At 50.2% G+C, this 22872-nt stretch overlaps 1 protein-coding gene across 1 annotated transcript; it reads left to right on the top strand.

Moving 5' to 3' along the window:
• The first annotated feature begins 285 nt into the window (after positions 1 to 285).
• LOC144115500 (nose resistant to fluoxetine protein 6-like) lies at positions 286 to 22872 on the top strand. Its single transcript, XM_077649909.1, has 13 exons — positions 286 to 809; positions 9149 to 9357; positions 9978 to 10101; positions 10350 to 10437; positions 12848 to 12960; positions 13706 to 13885; positions 14571 to 14667; positions 15321 to 15416; positions 16460 to 16628; positions 17375 to 17457; positions 18027 to 18149; positions 18871 to 19315; positions 19628 to 22872. Exons 1-13 carry the CDS (start codon positions 446 to 448, stop codon positions 20006 to 20008), a joined length of 2472 nt encoding a protein of 823 aa, XP_077506035.1. The 5' UTR covers positions 286 to 445; the 3' UTR covers positions 20009 to 22872.

The raw sequence follows: 22872 nt of genomic DNA, 5'->3' as shown, positions 1-22872 counted from the left end.
CGCTCAATGCCAGCGCACCGGCGGCGGCGGGCGTCGAAGACGCGTGACGCGTGCGCGGGCGCGTGCCCCGCTGGAGAAGCAGCCGCCTTTCTCCCGAAGCTGGCGATTGGTCAAGTTCAACAGCAACAGCACGCGCTGACCGCCACCAAGGTCCCCCCCCCCCGCGCACCGACGGCACGCGCCGCCTGGGGAAGCAGCGGAGACGGCGACACGGGGGAGAGACATGTCGCGGGCCTCCCCCGCTTCGCCCTCCCCCTCCTCGGTGGCACGGTGACGTAAATTCATTGCTAGTTCCGAGTCGATTAATCCGAGGTTGAAAGCCCCCTCTTGTTCATTCGGTCATCTGCCGCGGACGCTCCAGGAGTGCGGCGGACCCCTCGTTGCCGGCACCGTCCCTTGCTCGGCCCTTTGCCCGCAACCGACGCTCACAGCTCGAACGCCCAGCATGGCCCTGGGATCGGCGCGGTGCTCTCGCGGGCTCCTGCTGCTGCTCTTCGCGGCGGCATCGTCGCTCGTCTCGGCGCAGCTGGCCTCCGACCGCTCGACGGGCGACGTGGCCGACCCAGTTGCCGCCAGCGGGACGACTGCTATGACCACGCGGACGACGACCACTACCACCCCGCAGCCGGTGGACCTCCTCAAGGAGACCTTAGACTCAATTTCGGAACGCGCCATGCGCATCGCGATGAAAGAGTTGTACCCGATGGTCAGCGAGCTCATCTACGACCCGCGCCTCTCCCCGGGATGCATCGGCTCCCTCATGAAGATCGGCCCGGCGCTGCGGAACTTTGAGATCTGGGCAGTAGAGAGTGAGTGCCTGCGGCGTGCTGCCTTTTCCCCGTCATCTTTCTCGCCGCCGTGTCCCCGAGTGTTCGAGAACTCAAGCGCGCTGAACGCATGGACGCCCCCCTCAATGGGCGAACGTGCGGCGCGTCTTTAGTTCTCGCACTAGACAGCGGCTACGGCTTGTCAGCGTTTACTTGCTCAGTGAACACGCAAAGCTATCGCGGGTTCCTTCTACCCACTTTAAGGCACTTACAGCTTTCAATACCAGTTGAACGATTCTTTCTGTGCTATTTTTGTTTTCTACTAATTCCTCGTACTGTTGCTCTTTCACTTGTTAATATAGCTGAGAGCACTCCTCTCTCAACTAAGCTCCTCAGTTAGTCGCGTAACCGCCAAGGTGGCTCAATGGTTATGACGCTCGTCCGGTGACCCGAAAGGCGCGGGTCCTATCCCCGCCGCGGCGGTCGTATTCCAATGGGGACGAATTAGTAGAGGGCCGTAAAATTTTTTTCTTTCAACGATGACAAGAAAATCGTGCTCTGAGTTCGTCTCTCATTTATGCCGAATGAGAGAAATATTATTATCGCTGCACCTCGCTGGCTTCCCACACCGCGTTAATTTTATTCTCCGCTAATCTAACCGAAGAGCGCATGCCAACTTCGTCTGCCGAGGTCTTGCATTTTCTATTAGGGAAAATAAGAGATAGCGGTATACGTCGTCTTCCAGACCAAGATTATTGGGCAATACGAGAAATGCAGCCTTTCCAAATCGACAAAAAAGCGATTGCGCGAGATATGTAAAACATTGTGGCTGCGCTTCCATAACAGCGGAAAGATCGTTCATTTTTAGCGAGCCGCTTTGAAGACGTCATCCTAGTGTCGAACATTGACGCTATCGGCCCGCCAAGTTTTAGCGATGCAGTTTGTTTTTTCATGTCACTGTCGCTGTCACGCAGTGTGCGTCCCATTGCAGGTGCAACGCTCCTATTTATTCAGGCGTCACCTTGCTGTTGGGAAAACTCTGTTGCGGAACAAATAATCCCCAGGTTAGACGTGAAGCGGATTGACGCGGTCGAGACTGAAGCTGACGCCGGTTCGCCCGGTAGATATCACATAACGTTTATAACGTGAGTTTAAATGAGGACGTCTCACACCACCATAAAGATCTTTGCATGCAGAGAATACCGATGTCATTTAAGGGCCCCGAGCCAAAAGCTGGTCGTCACACCCGACTATGTGCGGCGAGAGTTTGTTTACAATTTGTTTATTTATTTAGACCATACTGCTAGCCACTTCAGAGGCTGGAACAAACAAGGCCGAAATCGAAGTGCGAGAAATTCTGGAACGTACAAATATAGACACAGGAACTTAAAGCAAGAATAATGAAAGGGCACTGTCTCCACGAAACAAGTCAGCATTTTGAGTGCCAGAGTGACAACACATTCTGGGAAGAATTTATGCAAAAAAAAAAACAGGAAAGGCGCTATACCAAAATTAGGCAAGACAAACTGAGAAACAAAGGAGGTGGTTCTGGAAAATATTCAAACAAGAACGAATTACGCAGAATGAAAACGCTAAAAAAATAATACGTGGCAAGAATCAAGATGGATGAGAATCTCGTCGAGTGATGGGCTGCTGACTGTATCATTTGTTAGTGTGTTCTATTCCGTTCTCGATTCCATTCTGTGTTCTATTGTGGCACTGAGAAAGAATGCGCTGGGGGTAGCTGGAAATAAGCCTTTATTTATGCCTGCAACGAGAGCGAAGGTAGTACAATGAGGCAGCCTTCCTAGCCCTCGTCCGGTTATCGGAATAAAGAACGGAATCGGACATGGACGGGGAGACTGCGTAGAGACAGTTGAATGACATCCTGACGGATGATGAACTCCGCGCGCTTCGGGGCGAGCCGCAAAAGACCGCGTTCTAAAGGCCTCTCGCAAGAGGGGGTGAAACTTGGTCGGCAGCCAAATGCCATCGCTGTCGCGCGCGCTCATGCCCCGAGGCTTCTCCCCGCATACGTTGTGATCCGGGGAATCCTTTAACGCCCCCGAACGTACTTAGCGCGCAAATCTCGCCGGGCTGCCAGACGCGCGGACAGCTGCCGTTAACTCAAGCACGCCTATAGGGTGCGCAGGATATGCACGCCCGCCGCCGTCATGACGTGCGCGCGCGAGTGATTGGCCGGCCGCGTAGTAATATCTGTATACACACGGAACTACCGTGCGTAGCGGGCATTAGGCGTCGGGCTGGCGCTTCGCCGCTCGGAAATCCCGAACAGGTGCGTGACCTGTCGCGGCGTGTGTACGGTGCGATTTACGGGAGGGGTGCCCGCTAGGCTCCGATGCGCCACGTGCCAACGCTAACAAGCGGCGAATTGAAGAGCCCTCGTCCCTCCGTGCGAGACAGGCGAAAGAAGGACTTATGCGCGACAAAGCAATGAAACGCTACGAGTTAGCGCTTTTTGGCATCAGCCGTTTATTTTAATTTTTTCGGAAAACGGCTTCGCTATTCATGTAGCAGATTCGCGGTCGTCTCAGTTCGCGGAGCAACATTCAAGTTCGCAGACTTTTCTTAGCAAAGAGAGGCCCGTGCACTGGAAGGCCGAGCTGTACGCCTGGGTGCCCTGTACGTGGTTCACCCTCTGTGCCTACTCCTCTTGCTGTCCGAGCAGAAAATGCGGCGTGCCTGGTATCCGTGTGCTCCAGATTTGACACATCTGCTTCTGACTACGAAAACAAGGAAACATTGAAAGGGCACACTGCTAGCAGATCACTACCGCGATAGTGGTGCTTACAATAGCACCGCAGTATTCTACTTTGAATTGGCCGGTGTTCTCCTATGTGCATGTGTCCGGTCTCCTGTGTCGCGTTAAATAAAAAGGTATAGCAAATAAGCACTCATCCAGGTGTCAAAATATTTGTGATCACGCACCTACTAGAGAAGATTCTTCAGCTTTTTTTAATAAAGTTAGGCGCTTGCTTTCTGCGCCGGATTTTCTCCGCCGTACTATAGGAGCACGTCGATGGCGTACAATGCGCCACGTAGGCGATGCTCGCTGTGCCGGGTGCTACGCAGCCACCACCGCTTTCTTCCTCCGGGAGCCAAACACAGGATGGGAAACGACCGTGTCGAAGCGGTAACAATGGATTCTCTTACGCAACCGGCGATAATTATTAGAAAGGAAGGAAACAATAAGGAAGCCTGCTTCGGCAGCAAGATCAATGTGTAGAGAACGAGCGGAGGAAGAGATTGTTTACACTTTTGGAGAACGCGGTCGACACCCGTCAGTTGTACTAGGCGGCAGACAACTCTTGCCTCGCACTTCACGAGGCTCCGAGAGGGCGGGGCATGCACGTACGGCGTTTTGTGTCGAAGTACCATCCAGGGCAGCGGTTCAGTTGCGACCGCTACAAGGTCGCATGGTGTTGTTTGGATGGCGGAGAAGAACAGAACAAAAGTCGCAGACGTCGCGGCACGTCCTTTTCGCGGCCATTTTGTTAGGAGTACGAAAAATTTTCCTTCACGGCGCTACTTTTCTCTCTGCCTCAGTCCCCCACCCCCTCCCCTGCTCTCGGTTTTCTTTACTGCGTATACATGTTAGAGCCAGCTGGTAGCAGGAACAAATAAAAAGAGGCCTGTACCTTTAGGCCCTGCGAAAGACATTTCTAGTCTTTCTTCGCGCTATTTCTGTCCACACGCGTCATCGCAGTTTCCCTGCCTTTTTATTCCGTCGAACGATTCCTCATCTTCGAGCCGTGTGGGGAAATGTTCTTTGCTTCCAACGTGGCGGCCAAGGTCCTTTCTTCTAGGCCGCTTCGTATTGAACAAGGAGCGCATTCAAGCGCGCGGCGCGCGTATGGACGCGTGTGGACGGAGGACGTATCGGCCAGCCGACGACGCGAAAGTCTCGAGTCCGGGTGGGATCCGCATCGGTGGCATGCGCCGTCATCGGAAGCGGTTTATCTCCACAAACGGCGGGAACCAGCGATTGAGGCGGGTCGCCAGGGCGTGAAGGACGGACCTCGGAGCGCGATACCCGCGCAGGAGGCCAGTTACGCACACCGTGATCCCTATCGGCGCTATTCACGCTCGAACGACGCCGCGTCGAATGTCCGAGAAGGACGCGTCGCGCGCTGGTCTCGGGCGCAGAAGCACCGCTGCTTCCAGGGGAAGCGCTGTGAGCAGCGCGCCTGTTTCCAGACGCGGGTGGTCGCTGCCAAACTGAGGTAAATCCCCCGGCTCTATCGATTGCGGAGAGACGTGGCGCGAACCACTCACGTTTCGTGGGTTTCACGGCGATATCTATAGCTACAAACAGCAGCCGACCCAGGCAACTCAAGCGTGGCGCCAGGGGAGTGCACGCGTTGGTGCTAATTTCATCACCCGCATGAGGTCACTTCGCTGTTCTGTTTTCGACAGGCACAAGGACACGTCGCATGTTTAAGCTGAGCGGGTATGAACCGCTTCGCCAGAAGCCATTGTCTCTCGTCGAACGTCACACAAGCATTGGCCGTAAAGAGCCTGGATTTCTCCGTGTTGGTTTCCCAGAGAGCGCAAGACGCGGCGGACAATTAGTGTGACTGCATTTCTACCCTTCTGTCTTTTCTCGGAACACGATGCGTTGTTGTATTAATTCTCGTGCGTCGATAAAAGTGGGCTGAAAGAAAGATGCAAATGATAGCCTCCATCTGCAGGCTCCCTTTGCGTCGATATCAGTGCGTGGTTTACAAGTGCTCGCGCGTGATGGGGAACTGCCGTCTTGGAATCACGCCATCAGGACAACGGGATGTGAATTCCTAAATTAAACACCGTTGGCGACTCACGCGCGAGCTACAGCTATCCTGCATGTTTACTTTCTATTGTTGTTATGTTATATGGGGACTTCCTGAGGGCTTCTTTATGGCCTACGCACGACTGAATGAACTTTCTCGGGCACTCCTAAATGCAGGGCTTAGTACTTGTTAATAAGCTTCCACATTCACATTCTTTTCAAACCACGTACAAATGCCGCGAAAGGGCTGAATTTAACCGGCTACCTTAAACGTCCCTCTTCAACGCAGATTATACCTTGAGTGGTGGCGTAACTGCGATTGCGTTTCGAAGCGTTTGGTTTTATAGCACTCCCTGAATCATTTCAAGAAACCATTGCTGCGTGGTCCCAGCGCGTGTAACGGTCATCTAACCTGCCTGCGTAAATGCACTACGCATTTTTGCAATGTAGTTGTAATGAGAGCGATCCTTTTCTCCCAGCGTGATGTTTCACGCGTGTACCGTATACACTTTTTCTCAGTACGAGCCGAAAGAAAAGCGGAGGTTACCCACCTCCACCGCCTCCACTCTTCTTCCGACTTAGCCCTTTCCCTCATAACTACCAACCTCAGTGAGGGATGGGAACGCAGTAAATACAAAAGCGAGAAAGAGAGAGAGAGAGAGAAGTGAAACGTAACAAGCAGAAACGATGAGCGTACGACGCACCCAGGAAGCGAAGCTGACCCAAAATAGTCCGAATGCTACTAGCGTATCGTCGGGTGTGAAGGTGTTATCACGATCACCTATAAAAACCGACTGATTATTGGTGAAACACCCAATCCAAGTGCGCTGATCGCATTACTAAACGCTTCCCTGCGCCGTCCGCTTGAGCGTCCTCGCATTGTTGTCATCGTCACGCACGACGACCATGCTCCGTCGCTATATTTCTTTTTTTTTTTACGTGGCACTTTTACACAGCGCAGGAGCAATGCCCAGTCAGGCTGTACACACATATACAACTCGTGTCGCGCCGGCTTTCCGCGCGCTCACTTTGTATTCCGGGGCTGGCACCGCGCCCTCGACAGCACCATTGCTGCCACGTGCGAACCGTCGACGGCGTACGCCACTAATTCGTGACGGGCAGTGCAATTTAGTCGACAGATGCAGTAGACAAGGAAGAAGACATGGACGCTGGCATAAAGACGCGGAAAGTCGCTGCCCAAAGATTTTCTCTGCCCCCGACTGAGAGGTAGCGAAGCGGAGCCCGCGTAGAAGTTGCATTCAATGCACGTGCCCCTGGTGCTATTTATAAGCGAAGTTATTTGCACAGATTTGGAAGTACGTGCGAGTATCCGCCTTGACGTTCTTAGCAAATATGACTGCCTTCAGAGCATCCGTTTAAACCTAACCTGTTGCAAATTCGTTCGAATTGCTAACGCGTTTATATGATCTGCTCTCGTCATCTTGCCCTTGCCCATATCCATACCCGTACATAGCCGTATTATTCCGGCATACTTGTATATTTCTTCTATAACGTTACACCGAGGTTCCTGCCGTGTGAATACACGCGTTTCAAAGTTTTCGACGTATATAAGAGGCACTCACACCACCACCAGCTTCCGAGACGCTTCGTGTTAAGTTTCTCAGAACTTTAAACGCAGGCGTCAGTTCGAGCCATGAAGTATGCTCCCGGCGCAACCAAAAGCTGCGCTTTGAAGCTTCATATACGCATAAATATATGCAAGAATGTTCATCACTTGCGTATGGCTTCAGGCTACAGGGGAACAGGCGCCAAGTCCCCAGAACTGGGATACGGCGATTGGATCACGTCTAACTCGAAGCGCTATTTCCTTGAGGAAATACGCGCTTTCTCAGTGGTATGCTTGAGAAGTCCCTTCTACATGGGTCTTTTCAAACAGCGCATTTGCTTGCCTCACGGGCGGTTCGAAACGCAGTCGGTTTGAGCTCTGTCAATGAGAACACCGTTTCCTAAAAAAAGGAATTTAATTACGTGGGCCTTAACACAGATATGCAGACCCAAGTAGTGAGACACCGCTGCGAGCTTGGGCCAAACTCGATCCTGCCCCGAGTACCGCTTTTCCACGCGACCTCCCTGCGCAATGAAAGAAGGTAACTTCCCCCAGCGGAAAACACATTAGCGCACAGCCAGTATAGGAGAGCAATAAGAAGAAAAGTACGCGCCGCTTTTGTCGAGGCCACACGGGTGTGCCATACACATCCGCCTTTTCCTTGCCCTTTGTTTCTTATAGCTACTTTGGAGGGCAATTAGTGGAGTGAGTGAGTGAGTGAGTGAGTGAGTGAGTGAGTGAGTGAGTGAGTGAGTGAGTGAGTGAGTGAGTGAGTGAGTGAGTGAGTGAGTGAGTTGTTTATGCCAGCTTCGAAGACGGCATAAACGGATAGCTCAAGCAAGAACGCGGAGTCTTAATGCGGCAGCCTGCGAATAGAAACGCACAGAGGTGGTTCTTTGACCGCCATGGCCGTGGGACTAAATGCACCAATATCTCAGAGCGTAAAGTGTGGCAGCTGGTCGCACATCGGTTCAGGGTCAGTATGCCCGACAGAAGCATCCATAGAGAGTGCGGTGTGACGCGTAGCGGACAGGCGCGTTTTTACATAAGGAAAATGACAACAAAGATTGCGGTCCGCAGCAGGCGGTGTTTCCCAGTCATGACTCGACACTGATGTATCATGGATAATGAATCATGAACTCTATGCCAGAAGCGCCACATCACTCCCTCCCTATCCCAGAGCTTGCAAAAGGCTGAGAGAGCAAATCAAAGCAATTCTCGCCTACCACAGCCAGCGCGACGTGCATTGATGAAGTGAACCTGTGACAAAAAAGCGTGCCACTACAAATCTTCTCTATGTATGGTGATCGAATAAGCTTTTCATGTGGTCGCATTCTTTAATCACCTGATAACACGTACGGAATAGGCGGTAAGAAAAAAAAACAAAAACAGTTGAAATTGCTAAGCTGGATTCTTCGCGATAATAGCGCATTCATTGTTGCCATATCGTGACAGGTTTCGTATACATCTACGGCTCGCTAAGATTTCTGTAGCTAAAAACGGAACTCTGAGTTGGGACTAGCGAAAATACACTCGCGCTCCTTTCTTTTTTTTTTTTCAAACTGTACTAGCACCCGTGATCGACTTGCAGAAATGACCCATTAATCCCTTCAATTAAATACTTACTCCAATCCTTTGTTGAATTTGTTGTCTACAGTCGATCTTTAGTGACTACAGCAGACTTAATAGATCATGCAGCAGCGATCAGGGCTAGGTTCCGTCCACTTAAGTAAGCTGTTGCCTGTCGTGAACAGCTGCTTGTCGACAGTCTACATCATAATGAACCTCTTGGCAAAGACAACAAGAGAAAAGTGATAAACAGTGCAGTCTATTTCTTAACTTGAGCTATAATTTCCCAGCGCCACTTTTGGAGACTTTTTTCTATTAAAAAGAAAAAAAAACAGTCTTGGCATCGTCTTTTCTGACCATAAGTGTTCGGAACGGATGTCTGTCAGCGGGTGAACAACAGTTGACGCAGTGCATTGCAGCTCTCTGACACCACCATCGCGTTTTCTTCTGGCGCAGTGGTGGACGCCATGGGCAAGCCTCAAGCTGGCATGGCCCTGGGCCGCATCGCGATGTACGGCCAGTACGACGAGTGCCTCGGCATCCGTCATCACGAGGGCCTCTTCCAAGGCAGGTACTGCATGGTCCACCTGTCCCACGACGCCTCCCCAATGCCTCCCACGGTGGTGAAGGCCGCCGAGAAGTTCATGAAACACCACAAACTCGAAGTGAGTGCCAGCAGTTGGCGCAGCAGCTATTGGAAGCGTGTGGCGCGCGCTTTCTTCGCGATATACACTGCACTACGGAAGAAATCAGTACGATGCGGATCGCATTTGCACGACTTGCAGCGCTCTACGGAACCAAAACTATTACAGAAGGGATGGTGGCAAAGCACGCAAGAACGGAAGCAAGGATAACACCGTCAAGTCATGCACGCCCTAAAGGAGTGCCGAATTCGTGCATTCAAATCATGTGCATGAACGCAATTGAAAATCAAAGGCTTTCGATTGACAACAGTCGAATGTTATACGCTAACAATACAAGCCTTAATTGTTGCCCTCTAAGTGTCCGTTTTCTCTAACAGTGGACCTAGCATCAGTTGCTAAAACGATAAGAGTGCACCTCTGGGCCGTTTCAGAGCTTCAGTTGGAGCGTTACAGAATTAGAAGGGCGAATTTTAGCGTCTTTGAGAGCGCTGAGGTTTTCAACGGTTTTACGTCGGCGCCTCACAAAGTTTAATGCGACTCTTCTGTTCTGTTCTGTTCGTTTTTGTGTGCGTTCGTTTGTTATGGCCACTTAACTTACAAGTTCCTCCTGTTCTTTGCTTCTTTCCTTCCGGTTCTAACAGTATATCGGCAATGTCTCCGAAGTGGCAACCAACGAAATTACAACCATAGTCCCGCTACTCAAGTACGGCGCTTGCGTACCTTCCGTGTGTCAGCAAGAAGACGTGCAAGTCATCATTGATCACTGTAAGTACACCCGGAGGTGCGAGGAATCACATCTGCGTTCCAGTAGCTTCCGTCAGTAGCTTCCGTCAGTAGCCTCGTAGCTTGTGAGACCCAATCAAACAAAGACGACACCAGTACTGCGGTGCTGTTGTAATGCTCCTTCTTTTGCCATAAGTCAGATGACCTTACAGTATTCCTACGTTCAAACCGAGGTACTGCTTCTTATACCACAAACTCTTACAACTGGCGTCTCCACTTCTTTCATGCAGTAGTGGGTGACCTCAAGGTTAATCTCAAGGCTGCGTGGTGCAAGATTGACGAGCCAGTCAGGCTGGACCAACGCCAAACCCTGATTGTGTAAGTAATGACTAATATGGTAAACTTAAGACGCCTATTTATTTATTTATTTATTTATTTATTTATTTATTTATTTATTTATTTATTTATTTATTTATTTATTTATTTTGTAATGGGACCGACCGGCTGCAGTTCAAGCAGCGCAGTGAAGAGGTAGACGAAGTGCGGCTGGGATTTCGAGTTATGCCTGTGAGTGTGTCCGTCGCGTCGCTGTTCGACCAAGGCCCACCGACCTGCGCTTCTAATAAACACCTTTACACTTGGTGGAGGTGTCTCCGTTCCTGTCCCGCTCCTCATCCTGGAACTTCAAAGCGGGACGCTTCTCGTCCCAGCCACCATGCCGCAAGGTCCAAGCGAACCATCGCAGCCCATCCCTACCACCGTCCTCTGTTCCGGGGTACTGCACCTGCGTGACCCTTCACTCTTTAGTGGTTCCGACGACCAGGACGTCCACGATTGGCTGGCCTCCTACGAGCGTGTCAGCAGTTACAATCCGTGGGACGATTCCGTTAAACTGATCAACGTCCTCTTCTACCCCACGGACGTTGGCAACCTATGGTTTCGCAACCATGAAGACTACCTTGCCACCTGGTCCTCCTTTAAGACTAGCTTCGTCGATGTTTTCGGCCGCCTCGCCGTCCGGAAACTTCGCGCCGAGCAACGCTTCATGCTCTAGTTCAGCTACCGCCAGAGGCATTCACTAGTTATATCGAGGGTGTCGTTGACTTGTGCAAGCGTGTCGACCTGTCGATGACCGAAACTGATAAAGTCAACCACATCTTTAAAGGGATCGCCGATGACGCTTTTCAGATGCTCCTGGCGAAGAACCCCAGTTCCGTGGCTACCGTCATCCAGCTGTGCCAATTTTACGACGAATTACGAAAGCAACGCGCTTCTACGCGGCAGTCCGGCGCGCCTGCGGAGGGTCTTGCTGGCTTGGCCCTTAGTGTATCGTCTTCTGAGCAGTCCCTGTTCATGCAGCACGTCGGAGACTTCGTCGGCGAAGAAGTCGCTCACCAGCTTTCTCTTCTACATCATTATCCCGACCCCGTTTGCCCTCCGCACGACTTGGCGCCATCCTTCGCGCCACTATCCGCCGTGCTATTCAGGAGCAGGTCGCTGCAGTTCTGCTGTCGAGTCGCCCACTTCCCCCTGTGGCTGCAGCGCTCACCTGTGCTGAAGCAGTCACCTGTACACGGCGTTCGCCCACCCCTGCCGCTTACCGTAGCAGTCCGGCCTTTTATGCCCCACCGCCTTCCATGCCACCGCCACAAGCCCCATTTCGTCGACCCCGCCAAGACCCTACGAACCCTTGGCGTACCGACGACAATCGGCCAATGTAGACGCTTGCGGGCTTCCGGGCCAAGTCGCGCGTCTTTGCCGCCAGCGATCCCTCGTTCTGGGGATGCCGTGCACACGTTCCGCTACGATTCCGAGCGGCGCCCTTGCCTAGTGTCTCTTCTGGCTCATCTACGCTTCGCCGCCAGTATTTTACTCGCCCCTCGACTTAAATCGCCGACTTTTCATTTCTCCAATGCTCCGCCGCCCGGACCCCCTCTCAGAGGAAGCTGAATGCCGCAGTTCAGGGGGCATTATTTATTTATTTATTTATTTATTTATTTATTTATTTATTTATTTATTTAAATGTTTCTTTTTTGCAAGCACAATCGTGCTTATTGTTTCTATGTGTGTGCGCATGTATTCCATTCCGCGTGTATACATTTCCCCTCTCTCCCTCAACTACCGACTGCTTTCAGCTCACTCTAGACCCATTTACTGCGCAGTGATTGAGGGCATTGCTTCTATTGCGCCAGTTTCGCAGTCTGCTTTCGAGCAACGTATTCTGAAAAGGCTCGACCACTAAACCGTGTGTGGCTGGTACTGCCGGCAGCAGCAGTTACGAGTGAATATGCGAGTGCATTCCTCTCATATCAATAAGCTTGTCTTTTGGTCAACATCTCTGCAATTACAGCCAAAACGTGCTGGTGCCCACAATAGTGTTCGGAATACGAAAATTACAACAAAGCTTAATTCCTTAGCAGTCTAAGCGTGTAGCCACTAATCGATTAATGTGGTCCGCACTTTCTTGTGAGACCTGTATAATGCATTTATCAATGCCGGGCAGTGCCTGTACGTAGCGAGGTAATCCAAGTTTCTCGCGATTTCGGCGTTCCAAAAAATTTTTGTGGGCACATAGATATTCTCTCTTGTCACTACCGTAAACTGTCGTCGACTCAAAATGTTGAATTCCCTGTTTTTTTTGTTCTTTCTATGTCGCTAATGTGGGAATGCGCGTCGTGTAGCCAGTTTTTGTAAGTAACTCGCCTTTTAGTTACAGTGGGCTCTTCGAATGTTGCACTGACCGTGCGCGCAATTTAAGACACACCTTCTTGTTTACGTCTTTATGCAGGTGCATATTTGTGCTGTGGACGGCTTTCATCCTCTTCGGAACTGCATACGACATCTATAGGACGGTGGTGGCGGCAGAAGACGCCAAGTTGCCGAAATACAACGCCTTCATGGGTAAGAAAGTTTTACGGTCGCAAGTCTTCGCTCGAACGAATGGCGCGACAAAATCAAGGCATTGGAATAAGAACACAACATGAGCGCGTGTTTGTCTTCCAACATTAACTGTTTCTGGCGCGCAATTCCTTCCTGTGAAACTATGTATACCAACAAGCCGAAGTAGCAAGTCTTGTCGAGTTCATTTCTTCGGTTGCGAGCGCAGTATCTGCCAACTCCACGCACGCGCGCACGAAGGCAGACACACGCACACATAGTGTCTGTGTGTTCTGAGTGTGTGTGTGCGGGGGGGGGGGGGACCCTGCGGCTCCTTCTTCTCGCCCGAAAGTTTCTTTGTAATCCCGATAGCCAGCCCTGCATCGGCTGCATTCGGCTGTGCACTCAAAGGCGCATTCGTCAACTTGAATTATTGCTTCAGTGTACTAAGCATAGTTGTACAGCACCAATTATAATGGTAAAAAAGAAAATAAAACAAATTAAGGCGGACAATAGAGGCATCCAAGTGTGCAAAAGAAACTCTCGAGGCTAGTGTAAAAGGTTGTATCGTATCCGGCCACAAACAACAGCCTGGGACTCTATCAGAGCGTTGAAGCCTCAAGGAAAGTGCTTTCACAATGTTGAGAGACAAGAATAAGCGAGCAGCTTCCAGCAAACTTCACGATGCGCTCTGTGATTTGTCGACGGGGCGATGTCCGATCGCTTTGCCTTTGTCGCAGCTGTGAACATCGCTGGCGCCTTTTCGCAGGCTTGGTGCACGAAGCCGTGCAGTCTGTCTCCCTGCGGAGGGCCTTTAAGAAGCTGATGGAGATGCCCAACTGGGGAGACTACTCAAACAAGCTCGGATTCATCCACGGCGTGCGGGTCTTCTCGGCCACGTGGGTGGTGCTGGGACACAGCCACATGCTTCGAGACCTTCACGCCAACTGTGAGTATCAAGGACGCTCCAGGGTGCTGGCGCGAAACCTAAACGGAAGAAAAAGAGGAGGGGGCGCCAGAATCCTGGAAGGCAACAGTATTGTTTAAAAAGCGTTCTCACGTTAGTGTGAACAGAGATGATAACCCAGTCGTCGTTGACTTTGATTAGGCGCACCGCCAACCATTAAACAGGACTAGTAGGCTGGTGGTCGTCCTTTAAATGCAACCGGACTCCACTTGGCACTCACTGAGCACGGCTAATCCAGCGTATGAAGATACCCTATACCTGATATTACCCGCCGCAGTGGCTCAGTGGATGTGGCGTCTGGCTACCGAGTGCAGCCTCGTGGAACCGAAACGCAGTCTCATTTCGACAAAGGCGAAATGCAAAGTACGCTCGAGTGCTGTGGGCTAAACGCGTATGTAAAAGTCCCCCAAGCAGTCGAATTTAATTCGGAGTCCTTTATTATAGCGCTTCTCATAACCCGCGTGGAGCTTCGGGACGTCGAAACTCATTTACCACATACAACGATATCACAGCATGAACATTACACAATAGCTACGATTTAGTTTGGTCGGAAGTATTTCCAGAATTAATGCAAAATCGAGCGCGGGTAGTCCAGTCAGCAGACCTCAGCAGTGACTCAGGAAGACAATAAATAGTTGTATATTTGGGTTTCTTCATTTCATTTCAGCTAACATGATTCGCCTCCTGCGTCGGGTACAAGAGGACTTCTTGTTTACTGTCCAGTTGAACTCCTTCATGGCTGTGGAGACATTTCTCGCCATAACGTAAGTATCGCAATGTCGTTGCTTTAGCGGATAACGGTTTAACGGATGAGCGGGCTATAGCAGTGCTTGAACAGGGACTGATGGCGACGGTAGAGGGATAAAACTTCAGCAGGCACTGTAGCTACTCTACTCAGATGGTTCCAGGCTCAGCAGTTGGCTAATGAATGACGAATCGCGCACGACTGCGAAAAAAAAGTTTGTTTATATCGTCAATTCCACGCTTGTAAAACAGGCAGTCAAAATGACCGCGCGGAGACATACTCTTCTACTCCTGCCATTCGAATTTCCCGATTGGAAACTATCGCCGGGACAAGAGAATCATTAGAGAGCGCTGGAAGCGAAAGCTGAAAATGTGTTTCTGTACTCAACCACTGAATTTCGGGGAAAAAAAATGTCCGTATAATTCTTCTATTCTTGCAGTTCCGTGACATATCCAGTTTACTGGTTAAATTGGCCTAAAACAGGACTGATATAACTAAGGAATAAGCTCCTAGCTTAAATACGTCATATCCACACTAAATGCTAACCGGACTTCCCATAGTGACTCTCTTATCTTTTGCTCTCATTTTCTCGGTCTGTGTTCTTCACGCGTGCTGCCGTAGCAACGCTTCAATAAGAGAGGCCTCATTTGCGCCAACTTCAAACTTTTGCAGCGGATTCCTTTCCGGCTACCTGGTGGCTAAGGCTCACCGGGTGGACGTTTCCCCGCTGTTGCTCTACATCGTGGCGCTCGTAAGACGCTATATCAGGTGAGTCGGAATGAGAAAGAATGCCGCCGTGTATTGCGCCGATACATAGTTTAGAATAGAATGATTTCCACTGCACAGCTTCAACTACGAGCTTCGATTTGTGACGTGTTTTAATGAACGAAAAGAAAGCCTAAGTAGAATCTTTGACAGAAGATCAATCTGCAGAAAAGACTGCGTACTTAACCTCTCCCCATATCCTTCTTGTGTTTTCTCCCATCAGGGATAATATGTTGACTTTTATATGTTCACAGAACGCATTGTCCAAGTGACGAGGCTGCAAGAAAACTACGACGACTTATCGTTTCTTCCGGCTCTACACACCAACCTATTTACCGCTTTTCTCTGGCAGTTAAATTCATGCGTGTCGAAATCTTGGGTGAGAACCGCTTACAGAAAAAGGAGTGATAATAAGGCAACAAACGCACGCGAGTTCCCGCCAGGTCTCGTCTTGTTATTTTTTTTTTTCGAAACGGCGACTGTGAACAGCCGATGGCCGTTGATGTTCCGAACTAATAACGGCACTGCTGTATGTAGTTACACACCCACGGGTAGGTCGTGTTTCAAAGCGTGGTTATTGGCGCTTATAACTCTGTCGGTAGACATCGTGGCACTCGTTTCCTGAGAGGTACACTGTTGATCCTACAAATGCCACTAGCGCAATCAACACAGAGGACCTATACACAACCACTCTTCACTTGCGCCGGCTCTATCCATATCGCCCTAGAGTCGTTCGGCAACACCCACACTCTGTCTCAGTTGGCCTGTTTCTCAGTTTCCGTCTGAGGTGTTACTGAGTTTCGGGATCACCTCTGGATAGCTTGCACCGACGTCACAGCAGCTGCCATGTTGGCGGATCCAGACCACGGTAAAAGGCTGCGCGCCCTTCAAATCCGCTTAGTGCCAAATACGCCAACATGTACTGAAAAAGCGTGGTCCACTTTCACGGCGAATATGACGTCACGCCCAAGCTATCTCCATAGCTGCTTGCACCTGTACGCGCGCTCGGGTAGGCTATAACGCGTGCATCCGCTGCATCTGCACAGGCTGATGGTGCCGATGGCTGCGTTGCTGGGATTCGTGTACCTCATACCGGCCATCGTGGACGGACCCCCGCTGCACGACTACTGGCCGCTTTTGATGAAGCCCTGCGACAAGAACTGGTGGAAGATATTCACCATGAGCCAGAACTACATGGACGACTACAAGGACCTGGTGAGTCTTCGTGTTGAAGCGCATTCAGCTGCTTGTGCAGATGTCCGATTTTCCTACTTTAAACGATAATTGGGAGCCTGTGAAGTGTGTGGCCGTTTAACAGGCACGGTGACATACCCGGTACCGCGATTTGTTGTGTTCGAGATTGAAGTCTATTTCGATGGCAGTGTGGGCTGCCGCATTATTATTGTTGCCATAAACTTTAGATTCAAAGGCTATTAATGATCCCACACGTGCAGGCACGTATAAGCATGCACCGATGTAAACTGACGTCACTCTGCTTTCTAATGCGCCTGAAGCCCTTACCTATAGAGCAAGACTAAACGTGGAAGTTGTTTGTTCCTTGACGTACGATTCTCTATTTTTTTGTCCCATTAAAATATGTAAAAACTTAACTGCAGCCAGCCGCGGTGGCTCAGTGGTTATGGTGCTCAGCTGCTGACCGTAAAGACGCGCGTTCTATCCCGGCCGTTGCAGTTGAATTTCGAAGGAAGCGAAATTCTAGTGACCCATGTACTGTGCGATGTCAGCGCACGTTAAAGAACCCCAGGTGGTCGATATTTCCGGAGCCCTTCACTACGACGGCGTCTCTCATAGCCTGAGCCGCGTTGGGATGTTAAACCCCCATAAACCATAAACCATAAAAACTTAACTGCGACGTCCAACCGAAACAGGCGTATTTTGTGTAACTCGCTTGTCAGAAGGTGTTTTATGAGCTGCTCATGGTTTATTCTCTGCGATTGCAGTGTATGCCCCACTATTGGTACATCTCCATGGAATACCAGCTTGCAATTTACAGCACTATAATCTTGGTTGCCATCTTCCCCAGGTGAATAATATTTCTCGCGTTGTCACTTCTTTTACAGATATTGTTTGCATAAGATAAACTGCTATTTAAATCGAGTTACACGTTTTCTATCTTTGCCAAAGAGACTGAGTTGAAGCATTAGAGCTGACGTGTTGCTATTTTGATCGATTTCAAATAGCAACCTATCTTCTTTTGAATCAATGTGAAGTGTATTCCGAAGCTTATAATCTGTTTGAAAATGATGTTTGCAGTCACGTTTAGCCATAGCAGTCAATGGTTAATCCTCTACACAAGCGTAAAGCAAACGGTGCCGCTGATTCATATGCAAGAATGTCATTCCTGTGTAGCATCAGCGTGAAAGCCTTTTTGTCGCTCACGTCCTCAAACATGCCTTAAAAAATCGAATTACGGACTGTATATGCTGCCAGCCCGCGTAAAAGAAATAACATAAAGCCTGGCGTTTCTGCGACATCTAGTTAAGCTCTTCTCTTTTTGATCCCTTGGCGTGTTCCTCTGAGTTTGTCTGCGCACGTGCGGTTATGCGTGAAGGAGAAATGTGAAGAAACGTGTCTTTCATGTGTATTTTTCAGGTGGCCTAAGGTAGCTTTGTGGCTTATGGGAGCTTCCGTTGCTGCGACTTGCCTGACGACGGGCATCCAAGTCTACATCAACAACTACACACCATTCAACGTTGTATTTACGACGGACGTCCAGTAAGTCTTTCTGGCAGTACACGTGATGTCTTGTTTTGCGAACGCGACGTTAGGCTTTGAAAAATATAGCGTTTATAAAATTCTTATTAGTTGCGACAAGCGGTGCTGAGCAAGAATGAGCATGATACTGGTGAGGCTATGGTAACGACGACGCAGAGGAGGAGCAATGCAAGCTCCTGGAGTACAGTGTATGCATGTCAAAGGCTATGCGTACAGCTTCATATGCGTCTTCTCCTAAGCATCAACAGAAAGCATCGTCGTGAGATTGGAGCTTGTACAAAGGAGCAGGCGTGAAATGCTGTTGAAACCGTCATGGCCCTGAAGGGCGTGCACGGGGTGTAGCATGAAAACGTCAGGTGCACACAAAAGGTATAAACTCTGCACGATCGGCATAGCTAGAACGGAAACGTCTACAATGTGAAACAGATTCTGAACGTGCCCCCGACTGCAATGAGTATACCTGATCGCGTTGGTTGCATTCGTGTGGTGACCATGCCCTTAAAAGAAGAAAAGCACGAGATGTGGGTTGAGGGGCTTTTTTTTCTTCCTAATTTCACACTCTGGAATAGCTGGAGATTCACAGAGTCTCCCTCCATTGGCTTCCGTCTTTCAGTGTACGTGCGTACCTGTCGTTAACGGCTTTTAACGTTTGCTAGATCGTCTCTATAGAGGTTGAGTTGAGGGTATGCCATTAGACCTTCTACCTCTATGAACTGCGCAGGAGAATCATCGACTCGTCGATGAACATCTACATTAAGGCGTACACGCATGCGCCTCCCATGTTCATCGGCATGATCTTCGGTTGCCTTGCCGTGCGGCGGAACCAGCTGTCGAGGCTCATCCAGGGCGCCGCATGGGCTCTGGCCGCCACCGTATCCCTGGCCGCGCTGCTGGGAGTACGCACCTGGTTCGATGGCCGGCAGCCGGAGAGGCTGGAGTCGGCCTTCTACGCGGCCCTCCACCGCGCCTCCTGGAGTTTGGGCGCCTCCTGGGTCATGTACGCGTGTGCGACGGGCCACGGCGGCTTCGTCAACAAGATCCTCGCCTGGCCCGTCTTGTACCCCCTGGGAAGGCTCTCCTTCTCCGTCTACCTCGTGCACGTCATCCTGATGGGCTGCAACGCCGTCCTCAGCCGAGAGAACATCAGTCAGCAGCCATTCCTGCAGGTACGTGAATGAAACGCGGCTGACTCGCACGCGTCGCTGGAATCCCGAAACAAGCACAGGCATATCGTCCACTGTCACAAAGATGGGCTTAGTATCAACGACCAAACTGCAATGAGAGGATTCGTTACTGACCTGATTACACCTTAGGAATCTTTAACCAGTGCTGCTTGTGTTTCATGGGTAGGCTCTTGATCCGGCATTCAAATGTGGGACAGCCCGTTGTCAGTCGCTGGCGCGACAGCGGAAACGCAGAGTAACTGCAGCTCGGTGTCCAAACACGCTGCTAACCTCAGCCATTTTTGATGCTTGCAGGCTCAAGCATACCTGTCCATGGCCATCATGTCCTATGTATTGGGTTCCATCGTCTACCTCTTCATCGAGTGCCCCGTGGCCGGTCTGGAAAATGCATTATTCAGCAAAATAATACCCAAGAAAGCGTTCATGAGTGACAACACCAAATTTAAGGACGAAAATCAGGAACTGAAAGCCATACAAGTCTCCAGCGCAGACGCCGCCGGCAAAACATGGGACGTGGCGCTGCCCAAGCATGAGTGCCTGAACGGCTTCCCTGACGTCACGAAAAATGCTGTCAACGGAAGTCACCTCAACGGCTACGTCAACAGCGCATGTGAAAGCGAATTTAGCGAAAAGGACACTGCACCCGGTGGCTCTGTGGTCACAGTGAAGTTCTGAGGGCATGTTTTCTCTTTAGGTGCTGAAATGTGTAAATAGTTCGTTTTTCTTTCATTTCGGTTGTTGCTGTGTTTATAAAATTGATCAGGGAAAGCGGGAAATATACAAGGTTATTTCCTAAACTGTAACGATATCTATCCTGCCTCCAACCATCAGGAACCCAGTCGTGCAAATTGTAATTTTTTGTTTTTCCCGCTGCATTCCTTGCCTTGTCGTTTTTCTTTCTTTATTCGAGATGATGATCGCGCTATGCGATGCTTATAACACTTCTTCGACCCACCGCAAAGGAAGCGCGACTTCTTTGAAGATCACCACCTTTTTTTTCAGTGTCATTTTCCTTTGTTGCTTCTTTTCGGACCGGAAATATGATAGCGGCGACCGTAGACTACGAGGCCCTCTATCACTGCATCCTTTCAGGCAGTGAGTGAAGGCTTGTATGTCCTTCGGAACAGAATAACTGCTTGTGCTTTCGCGGCGTTCATGGAGGCAAATCACAGTGCCGCGATATTTTTTTTTTAAGGGAGTTGAATAGGCGCAGGGAAACCGGCGCTTTAATTGTTCTGTCAATACTAATTCTGTTTGTGTTGTCTGTCACTCACCATTTTATTGCAGATACGATTCGACTCCAATTCTAATTATATTTTGATTACGATTCCATTCTGAACCTATTCTTATTTCCATTTCCATCCGTAATTGCTTTTTTATCCATTTTTGCTCGGCCATTCTTAGCCCGGAGTCTCCAGCCTAGGGCGTAGGGGAGGGAGACCGGTTGGCAGGTGGCAGATGGAGAGAAGAAAATCTCCCTAAACACTTCCTGCCACGGTTGGCAGATGTAAGCTTCACGCAGACCTCCAGCGCTCCAGCGCTGCTGACGACGGACAGTTTTCGCCTGCATGGCCCTTCTAATGCTGCCACTTTAAAAAACACCATTAAATATCGTGTGATGCGGTGCTCTCAGTACGAGCGATAAATCTGTTCCTCAGCGCTATAGACTAACAGTAACAGAATAGTGCCAGGAGTACAGTCGCGAGCAAAATAGATTAGCCGAAGCGATCCATCACTGGGGCGAAAATGATCTTCTGTAGCGACGCTCCGCTTCACGCAAACTCCAGTAAGGAGAACAACCGGGCTTCCCTAGTCCTCCGTCATGCGGGAGCCTCAGAAGAAAAATGATTGCCTGCAAAGAAGTGTATTTTCTTTCTTCTTTCCGGCCAGCAGGTCTTCTTTGGCCACTTGTGCTAATCTTTTTACTCGCGACTGTACTTGGCTGTGTCGTTCTACCTCCTGTTAGGATACGAGTGTACGCAATTCGTTTCGGCTACCACCATTTCCGCGATCCACTTGGCACTCGGGAACACCCGCGCCAAGTGTGGCTTCTGGGCGAGCAAAGTGTGGCATGTGGGCAAGCAAAGTTTATAAGGCTTCGTTGTTTGCACGGAGACTCTGTTGTCGCCGTTGCTTCCGCTGTGGCGGTTGTTGTTTTTGCTGTTGTTGTTTTGTGATCGCTAAAGCAAGCACGCTGCGGGCCACATGTGGGGACAAAGGCGATTGCGCTTTTCCCCATGCTTTGTGACAGTGGCCACAATGGCTCCTCCGTCTTGGCGAAAACTGTTTGCAATTGAAGCCCAGTGCTTATATTGCGATCGCGCGGTCGTTGAGTGTGAGTGCTTGTACTTAGATATGCGAACTCGTCAGTGATGCAAGCTGTTTTGCGTAGCCTAGATACACACTTAAAATCAGCTCGTAGGCTCTCTCACATCGTTCTTTTTTCCCTTCCTTTGGTTATTAGTTGAAACGCGAGCGAGGCGGGAATGGACAAGTGTTAATATGAAGCCTGGGCTTATTATGGCTTCTAAAAAAAAGTTTTCCTTTTTTAAAAGGAGAAGGGGTGCATTCAGTGCCTAACCAAACATACGGAAACCGACGGAGTTGATGCGCGAAGCAGGAAATATCTTGAACCGCTTCGCTCCCTGAACGACATCGTGCCGCAGTTTTCTGCCTGTTCGAAGCTTAACATCTCTTTCGCCACAGCAAATCTAGCGCGAAGCCTAGGAGTCTGCGCCATTAGAAGGGGGAAGTGACCGTCGAATGGTGCGGCGTCGCAGTTGCTTATGAAACGTCCACAGATGTTTTCTGGGGGAGGGGGGGGGGGCAAAGCGGAATTAAAGGAGAAGGGTTATGTGCCTCGCTCGCCTTGCGCGCCGAAGTTAGTCCGAAATTCGAAGTCAAAGTTTCAGACCTAAATTATGGAAAAGAAAGTATTCGACATTCAAAATTATATTTGCCCGAGTCGATAGTGCACATTTCGCCGCTCTTTCCCGCTGTGATGCAGTAGCGATTGTCTCTTAGCGCGTGTACAGAGTAAAGCCATAAGTTTCCGTGATAAAGCCTCTATTCTGAGGTGCCATAAGGCTGCAGGAACATTGTTTGGTGACTGCCGCCATTGACGTTATTTATCGAATACGTGCGTTTCGCAGCGAGGAAGCACGCTGTGATAAGCAGGGACCGTGTCGTGCACCTTCCCTCTGCGTGCGCTCGTTTTTAGGCCCCGTCCGTGTGTTCCTCCCTGTGTGCGTCTGTGCACGTGTGCTATGAAATTCAGTGATCCTATACGCTACTCTTGTTGTGCAATGCTGCGTGGGAGGAGTAAGGAAGCTGCGAAGAACGAAAGCCGGCTTCCATTACAGCTGACGTGCGTGCGGAAGAGCAAGCTCTAGCATCGGTTGTGACACAGATGCATTTATGCTTTTTGTGTTCTCCGAGCATCAAGCGCGCGCTTTTCTCTTGTTTGTGCAAGACGTAGCTCTCAGTGAGAGTAGCCAAGTTGTGTACAGTGTATAATAAAATTGTGTTTTGTTCCTTCA

This window comes from Amblyomma americanum, chromosome 1 (assembly GCF_052857255.1).
Source record: "Amblyomma americanum isolate KBUSLIRL-KWMA chromosome 1, ASM5285725v1, whole genome shotgun sequence".
In the NCBI taxonomy this organism is placed as follows: domain Eukaryota; kingdom Metazoa; phylum Arthropoda; class Arachnida; order Ixodida; family Ixodidae; genus Amblyomma; species Amblyomma americanum.
This window is presented reverse-complemented; position numbering and strand designations above follow the sequence as displayed.